This window comes from Schistocerca cancellata, chromosome 5, assembly GCF_023864275.1.
Source record: "Schistocerca cancellata isolate TAMUIC-IGC-003103 chromosome 5, iqSchCanc2.1, whole genome shotgun sequence".
Classification (NCBI taxonomy): domain Eukaryota; kingdom Metazoa; phylum Arthropoda; class Insecta; order Orthoptera; family Acrididae; genus Schistocerca; species Schistocerca cancellata.
In genome coordinates, this window is record NC_064630.1 from 14536641 (window position 1) to 14557309 (window position 20669).

Genomic DNA, 20669 nt, shown 5'->3' on the forward strand with positions numbered 1-20669 from the left:
CTAGATGCAATTTCAAAAAAACTATCAAGCCTATAGCTTTTAGGTGCACATTTTTAAAAACCTATTTAATTATTTACCTTGAGATGAGCAACAGGAGCCAAAGACTTCTGGCTTACGAAGTTGCCCTTGTTCTGCTAACAGCCATGTCAAAGAGGGCAGAAGAACGGACAGATGTTCAGGGCACACTCTTATGTTTGCGGTGACAAACTGCCCCCCAAAAGGTGGAATACTCGGCAATTATCCATGACATGACGATGCAGAAGGCAATGGAAACCACAGCATTAAAGATACGCAGTGTGTGTCCATAGGATATGTCGCATCTAACTGAAAAAGAGTCGTGATGATCTCTCCATTGGCAATGGATTCCAGATTAGTCTCCCACTCTCATCTCTGGGAAGGGACTGCCAACGTGTAGCTAACGATGTGAGAAAGACTGAATAACCAACCGAAGGATAACATTCTACAAGTCGGCTTGTGGAACGTTGTAGGAAAGCTAAAAAACTAAAAAGGGAAATGCAAAGGCACAGTCTAGAAACAGTGGTTCAGATGATTCAAAGGGCTCTGAGCACTATGCGACTTAACATCTGAGGTCATCAGTCGCCTAGAACTTAGAACTAATTAAACCTAACTAACCTAAGGACATCACACACATCCATGCCCTAGGCAGGATTCGAACCTGCGATCGTAGCGGTCCCTCGGTTCCAGACTGTAGCGCCTAGAACCGCACGGCCACTCCAGCCGGATAGAAACAGTGGGGGTCAGTGATATCAAATGGGGAGATAAGCATTCCTGCTCTGACGAATATACGGTAATGTCAACAGCATGAGAAAACAGTATAACAGGAGTAGGATTCGTTATGAATAGGTAAGTAGAGCAGAGAGTTAGTCACTGTTCTCATCAGAATCAAAAGCAAGTAAATGGCAGCAGCAACAGAGCAGTTATACGTGCAGACATCACAAGCAGAAGTTGAAGAGATAGAGAAAATACAGTATAAAAGTATGAGAATATTGGGTAATTCAGAACCTAAAATACGATAATCTAATAATCATGGGGGACCGAAACACTGTAGTAGAAGAACGAGTAGAACAAATAATAACAGGAGAATATACGCTTCGTAGTACAAATGAGAGGGAAGAAAGACTATATTCGTTCCACAATAACTTTCAGCTAGAAATAGCGAATACAGTTAAAAGTATCACAGTAGGATGATGTATATGGTATAGATGGGCAAAACCATTTTTTCAGAGGTCGGGGCAGAACTTCCCACACACTGGAATGAACTAGCTCTTTTTCATGACTCACCAAAATAAATGAAAAAAAGTTACCTTGGCTTTTTAATTCAGGCCATTGTACCTGTATCTTTATTTGATTTAGTTCTGTTTTGTAATATCACAAAAAGAGACGTAATTAGTTTGTCATATGCCCACTAATTATGAGATTTAAATCATCTGCTTTTCATCTTCTGTATTATTTAAAAAATTTACAACGAAATGCCAAACACTTTTTGCTAAGTGGAAAAATTTCAAAATTAGGCCTATTCTTGTTATGCTTTCATACTTTTATTGGAGACAGAATATAATACAAGTAATATAGCATAAATGTAATTAATTTAAGTATGTAGGGTATCCATTTACAATCATTATTACTATATATATCTCCAAAGAGGAAAAATTAATCAGTGTTATCATTTACAAATAAAACTTTTTTTATTTGAAGTGAGTCAGTTTCTTTCCTCAGAGCATATTTGTCATGCTTTTGAAAGTATGCATTCACAGGGCACTAACATAGCTTGCATACATTATTACTGCATAGAGCAATTTCCTCGTTTCCCACCAGTTTAAGGAATAGTTGTTTATAGGCAAACAAGTCTTAGATAAATAGTTGTCTAGTTCGACAGTCACTGCACATGATTTCCCTGGACTAAGATCACACTCCAGACAGCTGTTAATGTTTTATCCACAACCGCAAAGGGATATAATCTATTTGTACCTTCAAGGGAAACAGAAGTTCTGTCACTCAGAGGCCAGAAGCCAATTCCCAACAAAATAATAATAAATGATCAGAAAATATAAAGTATAAATTCGTTCAGTCTCTTCGGAAATATGGTCTCATTCATGGCAGAAATGGATGTACAAAAGAAAGTAGATAGATTTAATTACATTAGCAGAAAAATGTGTAAAATCTTCTGATCTAAAATAAGAAAGGTTACTACACCCAAGTTCTACAAAACAGTGTCAGAAGCAACTATGACTTTTGGAAATGAACTGTACAGTGCAAAACAAAAGAATAAATAATACAAGCATTGGAGATGCAACTCCTGAGAAGAACAGCTGGTTACACACCCTCTGACAGGAGGATGAATGCTGTCATCAGAGAAGAACAGGCAGGGAAAAGCTTAAATGAATAGACTAGGCAATACAGAAACAACTGGATTGACTATTCTACAAGACTGAAAAACAAGAGAACACCCAAATTATATATTGGGAATAGGGTCTTTCGAAAGATGGAGAAAAAGGTGGTAAGGTCAGTAATTTCAATCAAGATGGTGCAACAGGCAAATCCACAATAAAGACAGGTAAAAGAAGAATCTCATATTAATAATAAATGATTTCTTAAGTGATTGTGTTGTAATAAGTTCTGAAATTACTTTTAAAACTCTGGCCCAATCTAAGAAGAGTGCTGCAAGCATCAGTACGACCAGGTTGAATAAATAAATAATTTAAAAAATGTCATTGTGCTTTCATATATATAAAAACAATTATGTGAAAATACATTGTTATTATGATAAAGGACAACATCCAGTAAAGCCATACATGGATGAAGGGACACTAGCCAGGGAAGTGAGCTGCAAGCTAAATCAGTGGGTTACCGCAGAGCACGGATGGCAGAGTGACTCCAGAGCAGCTTTGTAATCCACTCTGTGTGATGGGCTGGTGATCGGGACCAGCTGGACCATGGGGTCAGCTGGAGTGCAGGGTCCGCTGACAAGTGGGATCAGCTGGTGATCATGATAGTCCAACACGTGGGATTGGCTGGCAGTCAGGATCGACTGGTGAGTGGGATTCGCTAGCGATTGGGATCTCCCAGTGCACGGGATTAGCTGACGAATGTGATCATGTGGAACATGTGATTGGCTGCCGAGCAGTACTGCCTGGTGCACAGGATCTGCTGGTGAATGGGATCAGCCGAAAGTGTGTCTGAGATGTGGTGGTACAGAAGTATATTGAAAATTAGGTGGTCTAATAAAATTGGGAATGAGGTGATACTCCGCAGGAATGGTGCAGAAATGAAAGTATGGTAAACATGATAAAAACGGAATTAGGAAGCCATCCAACAAAGGATTGAGGATTTAGGTTGCAAGCATTACTCTGAGACGAAGAGGCTGGCACAAGAGGGTAATTCGTAGCGGGCCATATCTAACGTCTCAGAAGAGTGATGACTGCAAAAAAGTCCTGACAATTATTTACGTCACATATTTCTTGTGTAATTTTCGGTCTTTCCAGTGTAGGAAGATATTGAATATTTCTACAGTATTCAGCCAGGTGACGGCGTACTGCATCCTGATTCAGTTGGTCATGGTTGAATCTTCCGCCTTTAAGGCCCCGTGTCCTCACCACAACAACGGCCTTGCCTTAGTAGATACACCGGTTCCCGTGAGATCACCGAAGTTAAGCGCTGTCGGGCGTGGTCGGCACTTGGATGGGTGACCATCCAGGCCGACATGCACTGTTGCCATTTTTCGGGGTGCACTCAGCCTCGTGATACCAGTTGAGGAGCTACTCGACCGAATGGTAGCGGCTTCAGTCGAGAATACCATCTTACGACCGGGAGAGCGGTGTGCTAACCCCACGCCCCTCCTATCCGCACCTTCCACCGAGGATGACACGGCGGTCGGTTGGTCTCGATGGGCCACTCGTGGCCTGTCTTCGGAGTGCTTTTTTTCCCCATGCCAAGGAAAGCAGATTATCCTGATACAGCCTGGCTGAATAATCGTAGCCGACCGCGGTGGCCACGCGGTTCTAGGCGCTTCAGTTTCGAACCGCGCCACTGCCACGGTCGCAGGTTCGAATCCTGCCTCGGGCATGGATGTGTGTGATGTCCTAAGGGTTTGTTAGGTTTAAATAGTTCTAAGTTCTAGGGGACTGATGACCTCAGATGTTAAGTCCCATAGTGCTCAGAGCCATTTGAACCATTTGAATACTCGTAAAATATTCAAAATCACTTACCTCTAATGTAAGTCTGTAAACTTTCGTTGCTTTCGTGACCAGTGTCACTGAAATTAAACGCTTCTCGCTTCTTAGGCCGCGTCATTTTTTTTTTTCTAAGTGATTGATGTTTCGACTCCTGTGCTGTCCACTGCAGTCAACGACGATGGCCCGTCAGTGGTAGCCACAACAGATGTAACTAATGCTCCCCTTCTTCTGCATTAGCACTGGAATACTTCAATTGCTCTCCAATGACCACTGCCCACCAATGGTAGCCTCAAGAATTTTTACCCTATAATCCCACTTCTCCAGCACAAGCGCGGGAAAACTCCCTTTTGTAAGAGTACGCAACAGTGATCTGACATTTTTTAGTCAATAGTGAACACACAAGATCCTCAAGAAGATCCCATCAGAGGGGTCGACGCGTTGATCGTTTAGATGAAATATGACGTGGCTTAACTACCAATAAGCTCTCAAATTGACATTTCTCTTCAAAAACGGACGCAGTCTTGATAGCGAAAAGAGTTATTTCAATGGTAAGCTGTTTTGGGTAGCTTTCGACCGCCCTCGTACCAGAATGACAGGCGGTGGCGGTGAATTGAGCGGACGTCGTGACGTCACGAACGTCAGCTGGAGTCACAACACCCATTCCATTCACCGCCACCATCTACCATCATGGTATGGGTGCCTGAGGATGGTCAAAAACAGACCGAAACCAGTTACCACCGAAATAAATGTCTTTGCGGTCGCGACCGTTTGTGTTCATTTTTAAAGCACTTTTAGCTAGACTGCTGTTTCTCCAAGAGAAAAGTTCTCAAAAATTACTTTTCTCTTCTTTCATCTCTGGTTCTGCTTGTTAATGTGAAAAATGGCCAGTTGCAGTGCGGTCCAGAATCCACCCTAACATGATGCCCCCCCCCCTCCCTCCTCTTATAAGTAGCTGAGTGTGTTGATTTCTTACTGTCCATCTGTAAAATAATCCCGAAAATAAATATTTGTCTTTATTTCAGTTGCATGAGTAGTATCGTCATCAATTAAATTAGCTACGCCTTGAAAATCACAAAACGATCTCCCAAAGCGTTACTGAACTTGGATCATTTGAGTACAAGTCCAACAACGAATCGCTTTTAAATAAGCTCTACACAGAAATTATTTACAACACCCTTGAAAGAGCACACAGGTCGCTCTGAGCACTGTAGATGGTGTGGAACCGATATCTGGCGATCATGTGACCGTCCGCCTCTGGTGAAGTAAGTCATAGCAGAGAAGTAGTGTGTACAGGGCAATTGATTGTATGGAAACAGTGCAGCATTCGTCCCTAACGTTATATCCGGGCCTGGATATAATCGAAGTTAAAGCACTTCATTACGTTTATTAATCAAGCACTGATAACCGAACGACGTCTAAGCGCCAGTATAAACTGTATACACTCCTGGAAATGGAAAAAAGAACACATTGACACCGGTGTGTCAGACCCACCATACTTGCTCCGGACACTGCGAGAGGGCTGTACAAGCAATGATCACACGCACGGCACAGCGGACACACCAGGAACCGCGGTGTTGGCCGTCGAATGGCGCTAGCTGCGCAGCATTTGTGCACCGCCGCCGTCAGTGTCAGCCAGTTTGCCGTGGCATACGGAGCTCCATCGCAGTCTTTAACACTGGTAGCATGCCGCGACAGCGTGGACGTGAACCGTATGTGCAGTTGACGGACTTTGAGCGAGGGCGTATAGTGGGCATGCGGGAGGCCAGGTGGACGTACCACCGAATTGCTCAACACGTGGGGCGTGAGGTCTCCACAGTACATCGATGTTGTCGCCAGTGGTCGGCAGAAGGTGCACGTGCCCGTCGACCTGGGACCGGACCGCAGTGACGCACGGATGCACGCCAAGACCGTAGGATCCTACGCAGTGCCGTAGGGGACCGCACCGCCACTTGGCCAGCAAATTAGGGACACTGTTGCTCCTGGGGTATCGGCGAGGACCATTCGCAACCGTCTCCATGAAGCTGGGCTACGGTCCCGCACACCGTTAGGCCGTCTTCCGCTCACGCCCCAACATCGTGCAGCCCGCCTCCAGTGGTGTCGCGACAGGCGTGAATGGAGGGACGAATGGAGACGTGTCGTCTTCAGCGATGAGAGTCGCTTCTGCCTTGGTGCCAATGATGGTCGTATGCGTGTTTGGCGCCGTGCAGGTGAGCGCCACAATCAGGACTGCATACGACCGAGGCACACAGGGCCAACACCCGGCATCATGGTGTGGGGAGCGATTTCCTACACTGGCCGTACACCACTGGTGATCGTCGAGGAGCCACTGAATAGTGCACGGTACATCCAAACCGTCATCGAACCCATCGTTCTACCATTCCTAGACCAGCAAGGGAACTTGCTGTTCCAACAGGACAATGCACGTCCGCATGTATCCCGTGCCACCCAACGTGCTCTAGAAGGTGTAAGTCAACTACCCTGGCCAGCAAGATCTCCGGATCTGTCCCCCATTGAGCATGTTTGGGACTGGATGAAGCGTCGTCTCACGCGGTCTGCACGTCCAGCACGAACGCTGGTCCAACTGAGGCGCCAGGTGGAAATGGCATGGCAAGCCGTTCCACAGGACTACATCCAGCATCTCTACGATCGTCTCCATGGGAGAATAGCAGCCTGCATTGCTGCGAAAGGTGGATATACGCTGTACTAGTGCCGACATTGTGCATGCTCTGTTGCCTGTGTCTATGTGCCTGTGGTTCTGTCAGTGTGATCATGTGATGTATCTGACCCCAGGAATGTGTCAATAAAGTTTCCCCTTCCTGAGACAATGAATTCACGGTGTTCTTATTTCAATTTCCAGGAGTGTATATTTATGACTGGCCGCGCTTGTCTCCTCGGCGGCAGCTCCTCCAGGTCACGCGCGGGCACCTAAGTATGCTGGCCGGCCCGTGGCTGCCGCTCTCCTTTGTCACAAGATGCTTGGCGTGAATTCGTGTTCGTCTGGCCACTGGCCAGGCTGATGTTCCCAGAGGTGCCGTCGGTGCATACTAGCTGTAGCAGCTGTCATACCACAAGATTCCTCCCCAGCAGGATGAAGATGGAGAGATGGCAACAGACTTTGGTGTCCTCGATGACGTCCCAGTCTCCGGTCTCTAGGGGGAGAGGCAGCTGGTCTGGGATCCACGTCCAGCGGGATCGCGGACTCATAACATCCGTGTCCCGTTGTCTGGTGTGTGACGTTTTCTGGTGGGAGAACAGGCTATGGTGTGCCCAACGGTAGTTCTCCAGCCGTCTGAGACTGTATAACAGAGAACTGTGTTAAGCAGTCATGTGGTGGACTGAGACCTCTGTAGGGGCATTTCTGCTCAGTACGCTTCCAGCCCAAAATGCCATCCAGATATGCCACCTCCAACATGGCTCTGCCGAGAACACAGGTGACTGCCACAGGTAACCATGCAAGAAGGTAAGGGCCCTCCCTAGGTCTTGTGCAGAGAACCTGTGGCTGTGACAGCATCCTGAATGTGGTGGTTCATCTGCTCATGGATGAAGAATGGGAAGGTTGGAGAAGTATGGTTGGCCACGGAACTTCTCTGTTGGAGGGGAACCATCTTGGGGCATATCTCAGTATGATGCCAAGAAAAGGGAAAACGTGTCTTTCAGTGGTTGGTGATGACAGACAGTATCCAATTGGGCCTTAAAAATGTGGAAGGATATTTCTGCCAACCCGTTCGATAGAGTGGCCCAGTGTGGATTAAAGAGATGTTATTGGTTTGACAAAAGGTTTGAAATTCAGCAGAGATAAATTGTGGTCCAGTGTCTGTGGCAATACACTTGCGAAGCCCACCAAGGTCAAAAATCTTTGCCAGTTCTCTTGTATAGCCTGGGCCAAGGAAGTGAAAGAAATCTTTGTCAGGCTAGGGAATCCAGTTGCTGCGTCTACTGTGGTGAGCCGAGTGGCTCCTGGAAGAACCGGCAAAATCGAAATGAATCCAGGACCATGGGGCTGAAGTAGTGGGCCATGGGAAATAGGATCTGAGTGGGGCAGATTGTTTGTTTTGGCCAGTGGAGCACGCAGCTTCCATGGAGGAAATATCATTGTCCGTACCTCACGAATAGGTGTGATGTCTTGGCATTTGCTTTATGAGCAGCAAACCTGAGTGCCTTTGGTGCAGGAAGTTCAGGGCCTACCGGCAAAGGGTGTGTGGGACAAGGACCTCGGTGCTCCTCTTATCACCTTTCAGGAAGACGATGACTTGCATTACCAATAGGTCGTGCCATCGCGTCCAGAAAGATTGTAGATCCGGGTGTGTCTTCCTGTTTGATGCACAACACCTGCTGTTGTACTGGATGTCCTCCTGCAGTACTGGGTCTGACGCAGTGTGGTGTTTGAGAAGCCGGCGTCCAGCGGAAAGCTGACCACGGCTTCCTCGGCGGCGGATTCCTCCTGAAAACCACACGTCATTGTGGGCATCGAAGTCCAGATCGTGACCGACGGGTAGGCGGGATACGAAGTCAGCGTTGTGTGGCTGAGCGGATGCAGATGTCATAAGAATAAGCCGACAGCCTCGAAAGACAACGACAGTACCCATTCTTGAAAGAAACCAACTTTATCGCAGCAAAAGCTTATTGTTGGTTTTCAGGTAGCATGCACTGTAATAATGATGGAATAGCTGGATGCCCTCAGTCGAGGACAATGAGCGCTAATGGGCTAGCTCAGTGCATCTACATCTACATCTACATCTACATGGTTACTCTGCAATTCGCACTTAAATGCCTGGCAGAGGGCTCATCGAATCATTCTCATACTACTTCTCTGCCATTCCAGTCCCGAATGGGGCGTGGGAAAAAGGAACACCTATATCTTTCCGTTCGAGCTCTTATTTCTCTTATTATTATTATTATTATTATTATTATTATTATACAAATTTGGCCGTTAAAGACCGTGAAAACAGTTATTTCTTGCGCATCTGGGAAGTCTTTTTTCTCTCAGTCCACACTTCTTTCATTCTTGCGCTGAGGGCGGCTTTTCTCTCTTCAGACCATTTAGTTCCACAAGTTTTCTTAATTTTCACACCGAAACCCGTGAATGAATTCAGTTTTTTTCTACAAAGGTTTCTGTTAAATATTGTTTCCTGATCTATGTCCATTTCTTTTAGATCTCTTTCTGTGTTGATAAACCATAAATTTTTATTTTTTAGATTTGCGATGTACGAAAATATTTGTTTTGTAAGCCTATTCGGGTTCATCCTCATGATGTGAGCATAAAAGGAGCATCTTCTTTTTCTAATTTCGTCTGTAATTTTGCTGCACTTCGTATACACTTCTTTGTTGCTTTTTAGTCTGTATACAGGCTTGCCTTGATCATCTGTTATTTTCCTGTGTCCAAGAATTGTCCTCACAATTCTTCTTTCACAATTTTCTATCTGTTCTGCGTATGTAAAATTTGTCAGTGTTTCTGATGCATGTAGTATCTGCGGTCTAATGACAGTCTGGTAGTGTCTGAGTTTAATGTTTTTGGATATACATTTTTTTGAATACATTTGTCTGCAGTTGTGAGTTGCTGTCTCTAGTTTTTGTATTCTAGCCCTGCAGGCTGGATGACCTTTTGCCACAGGCTGAATTAGTTCACCAAGATATTTAAAATGTTTAGATACCTGTATTTTCCCGTATTTCGTAGTTATTTTCTTTGGTGGATTTTTGATATTTGTAATGATTTCTGTCTTTTCAAATGAAATTTGCAAGCCTGCTTTTTCAGCAGTTTCTTTAAGTAATTCTATTTGTTTTATTGTGTCTTTTTGTGTGTAAGCTAAACAGGCGAGATCGTCAGCGAAGGCAAAACAGTTGGTTTCAATGGCTTTGTAGCACTTCCCTCCAATTTGCACTTTCTCAACTCCATGTTTTTGCGTGAGTTTTCTCCATTCCGCTATGACTTTATCCAGAACATAGTTGAAGAGTACCGGGGACAGCGCATCTCCTTGTCTTTATTTCTCTTATTTTATTATGATGATCATTTCTCCCTACGTATGTGGGTGTCAAGAAAATATTTTCGCATTCGGAAGAGAAAGTTGGTGACTGAAATTTCGTAAATAGATCCCGCCGCAAAGAAAACCGCCTCTGTTTCAGTGGCTGCCACCCCAACTAGCGTATCACATCAGTGACACTCTCACCCCTGTTGCGCGATAACACGAAACGAGCTGCCTTTCTTTGCACTTTTTCGATGTCCTTCGTCAATCCTACCTGGTAAGGATCCCACACCGCGCAGCAGTATTTCGGCAGAGGACGGACAAGTGTAATGTAGGCTGTGTCTTCAATGGGTTTGTCGCATCTTCTAAGTGTTCTGCCAACAAAGCGCAGTCTTTGTTTCGCCTTCCCCACAATATTATCTATGTGGTCTTTCCAATTTAAGTTGCTCGTAATTGTAATTCCTAGGTATTTAGTCGAATTGAGAGCCCTCATATTTGTGCGATTTATCGTATACCCAAAACTTTTCGGATTTCTTTTAGTACCCATGTGGATGACCTCTCACTTTTCTTTGTTTAGTGCCAATTGCCACTTTCCGCACCATACAGAAATTCTCTCTAGATCATTTTGTAATTGGATTTTATGGTCTGATGATTTTACTAGACGGTGAATTACAGCATCATCTCCAAACAATCTAAGGGGGCTGCTCATATTATCACCTAGATCATTTATGTAAATCAGGAACAGCAGAAGGCCTATGACACTACCTCGCGGAACGCCAGATATGACTTGTGTTCTGCTAGATGATTTACTGTCTATCACCACGAACTGTGACCTCTTTGAGAGGAAATCACGAATCCAGTCACTCAATTGAGACGATACTCCATATGCTCGCAATTTGATTAATAGTGGACGAATAACACTCGTAGCAAGTGGAGGTAGGATCATGACTCATCGGTATACAGGGTGTTAAAAGAAAGTGCGGCCAAACTTTCGGGAAACATTCCTCACACAGAAAGAAAGAAAATATGTTAAGTGGACATGTGTCCGGAAACGCTTACTTTCCATGTTAGAGCTCATTTTATTACTTCTCTTCAAATCACATTAATCATGGAATGGAAACACACAGCAACAGAACATACCAGCGTGACTTCAAACACTTTGTTACAGGAAATGTTCAAAATGTTCTCCATTAGCGAGGATACATGCATCCACCCTCCGTCGCATGGAATCCCTGATGCGCTGATGCAGCCCTGGAGAATGGCGTATTGTGTCACGGCCGTCCACAATACGAGCACGAAGAGTCTCTACATTTGGTACCGGGGTTGCGTTGACAAGAGCTTTCAAATGCCCCCGTAAATGAAAGTGAAGAGGGTTGAGGTCAGGAGAGCGTGGAGGCCACGGAATTGGTCTGCCTCTACCAATCCATCGGTCACCGAATCTGTTGTTGACAAGCGTACGAACACTTCGACTGAAATGTGCAGGAGCTCCATCGTGCGTGAACCACATGTTGTGTCGTACTTGTAAAGGTACATGTTCCAGCAGCACAGGTAGAGTATCCCGTATGAAATCATGGCGGTGAATCGAGGAAGTACAATATAAAGGGTGAGTCACCTAACGTTACCGCTGGATATATTTCGTAAACCACATCAAATACTGACGAACCGATTCCACAGACCGAACGTGAGGAGAGGGGCTAATGTAATTGTTTAATACAAAGCATAAAAAAATGCACGGAAGTATGTTTTTAACACAAACCTACGTTTTATTAAATGGAACTCCGTTAGTTTTGTTGGCACATCTGAACATATAAACAAATATGTAATCAGTGCAGTTTGTTGCATTGTAAAATGTTAATTACATCCGGAGATATTGTAACCTAAAGTTGACGCTTGAGTACCACTCCTCCGCTGTTCGATCGTGTGTATCGGAGAGCACCGAATTACGTAGGGATCCAAAGGGAACGGTGATGGACTTTAGATACAGAAGAGACTGGAACAGCACATTACGTCCACATGCTAACACCTTTTTATTGGTCTTTTTCACTGAAGCACATGTACATTACCATGAGGGGTGAGGTACATGTACACACGTGGTTTCCGTTTTCAATTACGGAGTGGAATAGAGTGTGTCCCGACATGTCAGGCCAATAGATGTTCAATGTGGTGGCCATCATTTGCTGCACACAGTTGCAATCTCTGGCGTAATGAATGTCGTACACGCCGCAGTACATCTGGTGTAATGTCGCTGCAGGCTGCCACAATACGTTGTTTCATATCCTCTGGGGTTGTAGGCACATCACGGTACATATCCTCCTTTAACGTACCCCACAGAAAGAAGTCGAGAGGTGTAAGATCAGGAGAACGGGCTGGCCAATTTATGCGTTCTCCACGTCCTATGAAACGCCCGTCGAACATCCTCTCAAGGGTCAGCCTAGTGTTAATTGCGGAATGTGCAGGTACACCATCATGCTGATACCACATACGTCGACGCGTTTCCAGTGGGACATTTTCGAGCAACGTTGGCAGATCGTTCTGTAGAAACGCGATGTATGTTGCAGTGCTCTCCGATAGACACGACCGAACAGCGGAGGAGTGGTACTCAAGCGTCAACTTTAGGTTACAATATCTCCGGATGTAACTAACATTTTACAATGCAACAAACGGCACTGATTACGTTTTTGTTTATATGTTCAGATGTGTTAACAAAATTAACGGGGTTCCTTTTAAAAAAACGTAGGTTTGTGTTAAAAACCATACTTCCGTGCATTTTTGTATGGTTTGTATTAAACAATTACACTAGCCCCTCTCCTCACGTCCGCTCTGTGAAATCGGTTCGTCAGTATTTGATGTGGTTTACGAAATACAGGGTGGTTCAAAAAGAATACCACAAATTTAGGAATTTAAAACTCTGCAACGACAAAAGGCAGAGCTAAGCACTATCTGTCGGCGAATTAAGGGATCTATAAAGTTACATTTAGTTGTACATTTGTTCGCTTGAGGCGCTGTTGACTATGCGTCAGCGTCAGTTGATGCTAAGATGGCGACCGCTCAACAGAAAGCTTTTTGTGTTATTGAGTACGGCAGAAGTGAATCGACGACAGTTGTTCAGCGTGCATTTCGAACGAAGTATGGTGTTAAACCTCCTGATAGGTGGTGTATTAAACGTTGGTATAAACAGTTTACAGAGAATGGGTGTTTGTGCAAAGGGAAAAGTTCTGGACGGCCGAGAACGAGTGATGAAAATGTAGCAGGCATCCAGCAAGCATTTGTTCGCAGCCCAGGAAAATCGACTCGCAGAGCTAGCAGACAGCTGCAAATTCCACAATCTGTCCGTAACTACTTGAACGTCAACTACCCGAGGCGATGGATTGGCCGCCAGGCCGCCCGTGACAGAGCACTTCATCACTGGCCTCCAAGAAGCCCTGATCTTACCCCCTGCTATTTTTTCTTATGGGGGTATGTTAAGGATATGGTGTTTCGGCCACCTCTCCCAGCCACCATTGATGATTTGAAACGAGAAATAACAGCAGCTATCCAAACTGTTACGCCTGATATGGCACAGAGAGTGTGGAACAAGTTGGAGTATCGGGTTGATATTGCTCGAGTGTCTGGAGGGGGCCATATTGAACATCTCTGAACTTGTTTTTGAGTGAAAAAAAAAAACCTTTTTAAATACTCTTTGTAATGATGTATAACAGAAGGTTATATTATGTTTCTTTCATTAAATACACATTTTTAAAGTTGTGGTAGTCTTCTTGAATCACCCTGTATATCCAGCGGTAACGTTAGGTGACTCACCCTGTATACTGACGAAACTAAAATGAGCTCCAACATGGAAATTAAGCGTTTCCGGACACATGTCCACATAACATATTTTCTTTACTTGTGTGTGAGGAATGTTTCCTGAAGGTTTGGGCGTCCCTTTTTGTAACACCCTGTACAGTCACAGTTGCTGACATGGAGATCGTTGGCAGAATTGACTGTACTCCTCTCACTTTCTTTCTTGTTCTCGCGTGCTGCTGACTCTGCCGTTGTATATGTGTGTGTGCCCCGCCCACTTGCAGGGCGAGTACTCGACCAAGAGCGACGTGTGGGCGTTCGGCGTGACGCTGTGGGAGACGCTGACGCTGTGCGCGGTGCAGCCGCTGGCGGAGCTGAGCGACCAGCAGGTGGTGGAGAACTGCAGCCGGTGGCACCTGGACGACGGCCGCCAGCGCTGCCCCGCGCGGCCCGCCGCATGCCCTCGCGAGCTCTTCGACCTGATGGCCGAGTGCTGGCGCCGCGACGCCGCGCTACGCCCCCGCTTCGCCGAGATACACCTCTTCCTGCAGCGCAAGAACCTCGGCTACACGCCCACACCACAGGCGCAGGCGGCTGCGGCGCCGGCGTCGGCGGCGGCGGCGGCGGCATCGGCGACGGCCACCCCCGGCTAGGACCGACTCGACGGTCTGCCGACGCCGAACTGGAAGACTGGCCTCCTATCGACTGTCACCTACCCTACCTCTCTCACACCACCGCGCACGATTTACCCCCCCTCCCCCCCTACTCACCCCCACCCCCTCGCACTACACGGACATTGCCCTCTTCTTCACGAAAGCCCATTCGAAGGCCCTACTCCTAAAAGTACTATCTCACTAATAGTCTTGCAAGATCTTGTAGTTGAACAAAATTTTACTATGAGATGTTTGTAGTACGAAATATTTTTATACGTTTACAGCTCCGACTGAGCCTTTAAAATGTGAAAACTGCGAGGATTATGGCCCTCGCGTGAATCGAATACGGTTAAACAAAAAAAAAAACCACAAATCGTCGACAATTAATTGTTAAGTGTTCCGTGTAATATTTACTCACATTGTTGTTACGAGTGTTGCCAGCACACTTCTGAGACGAAAGCAGATATCTGACGTACGCGGAAACTATTGCTCGTTCAGTTCCATAAGCACTTCTTTATTTCACACGATCTTAAACCACGTACTCACTAAAAGCAGAATTTCCTGTCTGTGTTCCTAACGGTAATTTGCATCCTTGCCTTCTGAATATTTTACAACGAAATTGTCCAACAATATGCTTTTTTGCATACAGTAGGCAGTACCATTGTTACATATTTATGCATGTTACTCATAGAACCAAATACATGTTGTCAGTATGTATATAAATACATTTCTCTGAGCAGTTGCATACAAGTATCCACTGAGCACATTAAAGAACAGAGTAAGTCTTCTAACTATTACGTTATCAAAGATATTTGTACACGCATGTATTCAACAACAGGCATTCCCTTTCATACATGCATTCAAGTGTCATTCCAGTTTTCTGCACTACGAACTACATCCTTCAACCAAAAATGTGTACAGCTGACTGCATAAACCTGAATCCTTTCTCTGAAATATCACAGCACAAAAATAAATTATTTTTCTTCTTCCGCTACCTCCTCAGGTAATAAAACAAATGAGAGTGAAATACAGTTGCCCATGTGTAGTTTGTGGGAAGAAATATTCTCAGAAATATTGCATGTTAGTAAAAAATATCGGTTTCCCACTGTAGATAAATATTTTTCAGCGATAGTAGATTTTCTTCTTTGGTTTACATGTATTAAAGCCGTTTTCTCATTGCAGATATAGAGGACTCCGTTACTAGTTATGGAACTTTCAGTTACCTTTGACCAACGTAAAAGATTATATGTTGGTATATTACACATTTTAGCGAACATCGAGTGTTTTTATTCTGAATAAACCATTAGGCAATAATTCACCATGTATTAAGAAGATGTTACTGATGTTTGTTGGTATCATTATCTGTGTAATGTAAATAGAGATACAATCGATAAAGTAATTTCTGTTAACATTTCAAGATGCTGGTACATGCTTTATATGCAGTTTGTATGTAAGATGCTGTCAGAAGACTATTATAACATATTTTGACTAGGTGATGGTTGATAATGTAAAATATGAGGAAAACGTAATTTATTTAAAACATGTGGAAACCAAAGCGATAAAGATATCTCACATTTTATCAGTCTTCTGACTGCATAACAACTGATCTGTAACTATGTGGATTCTGTACTTGTATTACTACGTTCAACAAATGTTGAAAACTATTTAAATCAAGTAAGTATCAAAACACGACTTTAAACATACTGTGTTCATATGTGATAAAATGTTTTAATATATATGTCTATAAAATGTTAAATTCTTACTATGAATATTTGTAAGTGTGACAAATTTTAATGTTCGAATTATTGATTACTGTAACTTGGTGTCATATCTTGTTAACATGTTAACTGAGAAAACCTTCTGAATAACAGGAAGCAACCGTTTCGCTCCCTAGAACGACTTGAGTAAATTGGAGGTTTTGAAAGGAGGCAGACATTCATTCGTTGGTAACAATTCTAGAAGACAGTGTTTACTTGAACTAGCGAAATCGAGCATATTTAGGGCCAAAGAACCTTCATAGATACTGTAAAATAATTCATAAAAACAATTTATTTTACAAATAAACGTTTTCTGTTCTTACCCTAAGTAATTAACTAGTATGCCAATATAAACGTGTCGTTATTGAACAGATTTACAACGAAATTAACCTGTTTACTCCGTCAGTTTTCAGAAAATCTTTTCATCATTTTGAGCAATATTTCACTGCCAAGGAACATTTACTTTCAGACTAAAAGAAAGCCACACACCCTGTGCAGCACCTGGTTTCTTTTGCTTTGCCTCTTATGATCGGTATGTGTTGTTCCTTGGTTGTTTCATTATGATTCAGATATCGCTCTAGATCGATGTCATCAAGAGCTAAACTTTTTCCTCTGGTGGGTACAGCATGTTCCACTTAACCATTTTTACCTCCTTAATAATTTTATGTAACTGGCAACAATTTCCTATACCTTGACTCCTAAACACAGTTTTCTATGCCCATATTACTAACGATTAGGGTTAAATTTTTAATATCGGTATGGGCTTCCTAAAACTAATTAGTGTATAGTATATGTAAGATAGCATTTTTGTAGAGACTATCAGTAGAGTAAAAATGAACTTTTTTGAAATCCAGTATTTAGATAATGACGTCGATAACTTATCAAGAGCCTAGATCGCTGTGCAAACAGCACATCTGACTGTGCTCCTAACGAGGAATATCAGAGCAGTGAGAACTGAAGTGTTACAGTTTGTTTAATAGGCAAATCGTAAAGTATTATCATGAAATTAAGACTTTCACTCACATTTTAATTGCTGTAAGTAAAATTTCTGTTACATATCAGAGTATTCTGTTCTTCTAAAAGAAAAGCAGCTCTCATTCATATGATTAGTTAGTAGTATTAGCATAGTTACTTCAGCTATGCTTTCTGTTTAATTACTCAAAATGGACCAAACATTGTGTACATATCTGCTAATTTACTTTCAAGAAAGTAATGCAACGACTTGAAATGCAATCGAAAATTTGGTAGTCCTTTTGATTTCAAAATAATTTCATTATTTAATTAATGGTTAACATGACTTTAGCAAATTTTGGAAGTGAAATGTTTCAAAGCGCTTCATGAAGATGTAAGCTTTTAAACCAAAAATGTGTAGCTGTAGATTTGCTGTTACTAGGACACTTTTGACAAACATATATATTTTAATGATAACAGTTGTTTTGCTATTTTGTATCTCTCTTTATTAGCCGAAACGCTATGCCTTCTCAACGCTAAAATATATTTATCTTTCCTACACATGACTGTAAATAAAATAAATGAAGATATATACATATAAATAAAAGTACCTCCAGAATTTTCATCACGATGTCTCATCCTGGAGGGATATTGTTCTAAAACTTTGTGGAATGGAAGTCAGTGCTCTTGTAGAAAGAATATTTTTTCTAACTTCTATCATAGGAAATTCAACCCAGTAGTATAGAATACAATTACATACCCTCTCTATTGTAAAATTAATCCTGATTACGAAAAGGCTTTCCACTTGACAATCACATATAGTTGATCTCTGTTAGAAAAGTAATTTCATACAAATTATTACAGGTTTGTCTCATTATTTCGAATCCTTGCAGTAACCTTCTATTGAGTTATGATCTGTGTCTAAGTAAACAAACGTTCAGATTGGTTCACTACACGTAGTTGTTGTAAGAATCGTATTCATTAATTTACCAAATCGTAAGTGGTCCATTGGCTGTTGACAGTCCTAACTATAAAACATTTCAGAAATTCCTATGCATAGCTTATGTAAAGTACATGTCAGTATGTATTCATTTGCTATAATCTGGAGAAACTTCACATTATCCAAAGTAGAGGGAACACACAAGAATTCATATAAGAAGTGTTTTTCGTTTTTATGTACTTTGTATCTTATATGGCTACCATGTACGGTACATTTTGACTTCATTTTGAAGAGCAATGATGTTAGTTTAAATGTGTCATGTGATATATGGTTCAAAAATCACTGTTTGCAGAAAATTACTTTCTGTCTGTAAAAGTTCTTGAAAATAAACCTTTCTCTTTGTTTGACCAAGGATACTGTTTTTCTGTGTTTTACATGACTGATACGATCAAGTAGCACAATCAGACGGTGAACGAGGAAACCGTTACAGAAACATTTTTGCTTTAGACGTGAGGTAATCACTTACTGAGTATGTCCAATGCAGTCTATAACCAATGAAAGTAACCATGCCATCGGAATCACGACACTAATTCCCAAAAAGGTCTTCCATCATGCAGATATAGGTTCATGATTCTTAAATACGTCCAATGGTACAAACAATTTAAAAGCAATACAAGGATATATGTTTTCGTTAGTCGATAGTGTATAACTGATGCCCCAAATTTAATTGTGAATGGGCACTGGCATTCAAGAGTAGAGCAAAGAAGTGAAGGAAAAGTAATAAAAGAACGTGGACTGGAGCAAAAGAATCTGATGGGAGGCCATCTGATATACCTTCACACAGAGCAAAATTTAATCATTGTTAACACTTACTGAACGAATCATGAAAGAAAACTGTCTCATGGAAGCGATCTTGAAGTACTAGAAGATTTTTTTTTCTGAGTGATTTGATGCGCCCTACCACGAATTCCTCTCTTGTGACAGCCTCCCAGTCTCCGAGTACTCCTTGCACATAATACATGTAATTATTTCTTGGGTATACTGTGTCTTCGTCTACAATTCTTACCCTCTACATCTCCCTGAAGTACCGTGGGAAGAATTCCTTGATGTTTTAACACATGTCCTACAATCCTGTCCCTTCTTCTTGGGAGTAGTTTCCACATTTCCCTCTACTCGCCGATTCTGCGCAGAGCCTTCTTGTTGCTTATCGCTTCACATAAATTGGAACATTTCCAATGCTTCAAATTACTTCTTTTGCAGTTTTTGCACAGTCTGTGCTACACTTCCACGCAGTGCTGTTCTCCAAACGTACGTTTTAAGAAATCATAAGATATTTAGAAACCTGCTTTTAAGGAAAAACAACTGTTGGAGAAGATCTTGACTCTGACCATAAATTGTTGGCTTTTAAATACTTTTTAAAGGTGAACAAACTCCAGAAAGATATGAAATTAAATAAGTGTAACGTGAACAAGTAGGGAATACGAGACTTTCGAAAAGGATCATTAGCCTATGACTGAGCGAAAGAGCTGAAAAAAATACAGTAAAAGATAAACTAGTATATTCGAGGGAGTAAATAGCGCAACCACCAAAGGAACAAATAGCCAAGTAGATGTACTTGGATAACACATGCGTCAATAAATATAACTGATGACAGGAGAAATATTAAAGTGCAGCAAACAAAGAAAGCGAAAGGGAAGACAAGCCTCTTAAAAATAATATTGACTAAAATTGCTATGTGTCAGTCCAATAACGACTAAAACAGAAATACAAAACTGTAGAAACACGCACGACAAAACACTGGATACTGAGCATAGGAGAAAAAAGAAACATTTGGGAAAAGGAGAAGCAGGTGCATCAATGTCTTGAGATAAGGTGGCATTTTAGAACCAAGCAAAGAAGGGAAGGCTGAATGGTAGAATGAATATGCAGGGTGATTCAAAGATCATGTTCCAAAGTCGACATGGGTGATTCAGTATTCTTGGCCCATACGACAAAGGCGTATTCAGGAATTTGACAGGAACGATTATTCGAAGCAAAAAAGCTAATAAACATGTCCTCTAATATACATACATGAAGAGCCATGAGCACTTATTCATCTTCGATGCCGTGAAATGGATCTCTTCTACTGAAAGCTCTTTGCTTTCCATATTTTGGGAGGAGGTAGTACGGATCAAAACAAGAAAAATTACTAGGTCAGTACGGGCTCTAAAATGCATATCTTAAGAGTTCTGGATATCTTAAGAGCTATGGACAGTTGTTCGATAGAAAACATGTTTCACAGTAGCGAAGATGAAAAAGTGCTCATAGTTCATAGTTTTGGATCCCATGTTTAGTAGACGTTTTTGCATCGAATGATCTTCTCTGTCATATCAGTGAATATGACTTTGTCCTGATGACCAGGACTATTGAATCACCAATGCAGACTTTGTGTTATG

General features: G+C 42.5%; 1 protein-coding gene across 1 annotated transcript in view; it reads left to right on the forward strand.

Moving 5' to 3' along the window:
* LOC126187749 (discoidin domain-containing receptor 2-like) overlaps positions 1-14586 on the forward strand; it is a 751525-nt gene extending 736939 nt beyond the window's left edge. The window contains exon 19 of the mRNA XM_049929002.1: positions 14218-14586. Within this exon, the coding sequence (XP_049784959.1) occupies positions 14218-14586 (369 nt within the window). The remainder of the gene's footprint in view (positions 1-14217) is intronic.
* Positions 14587-20669: the final 6083 nt, after the last annotated feature.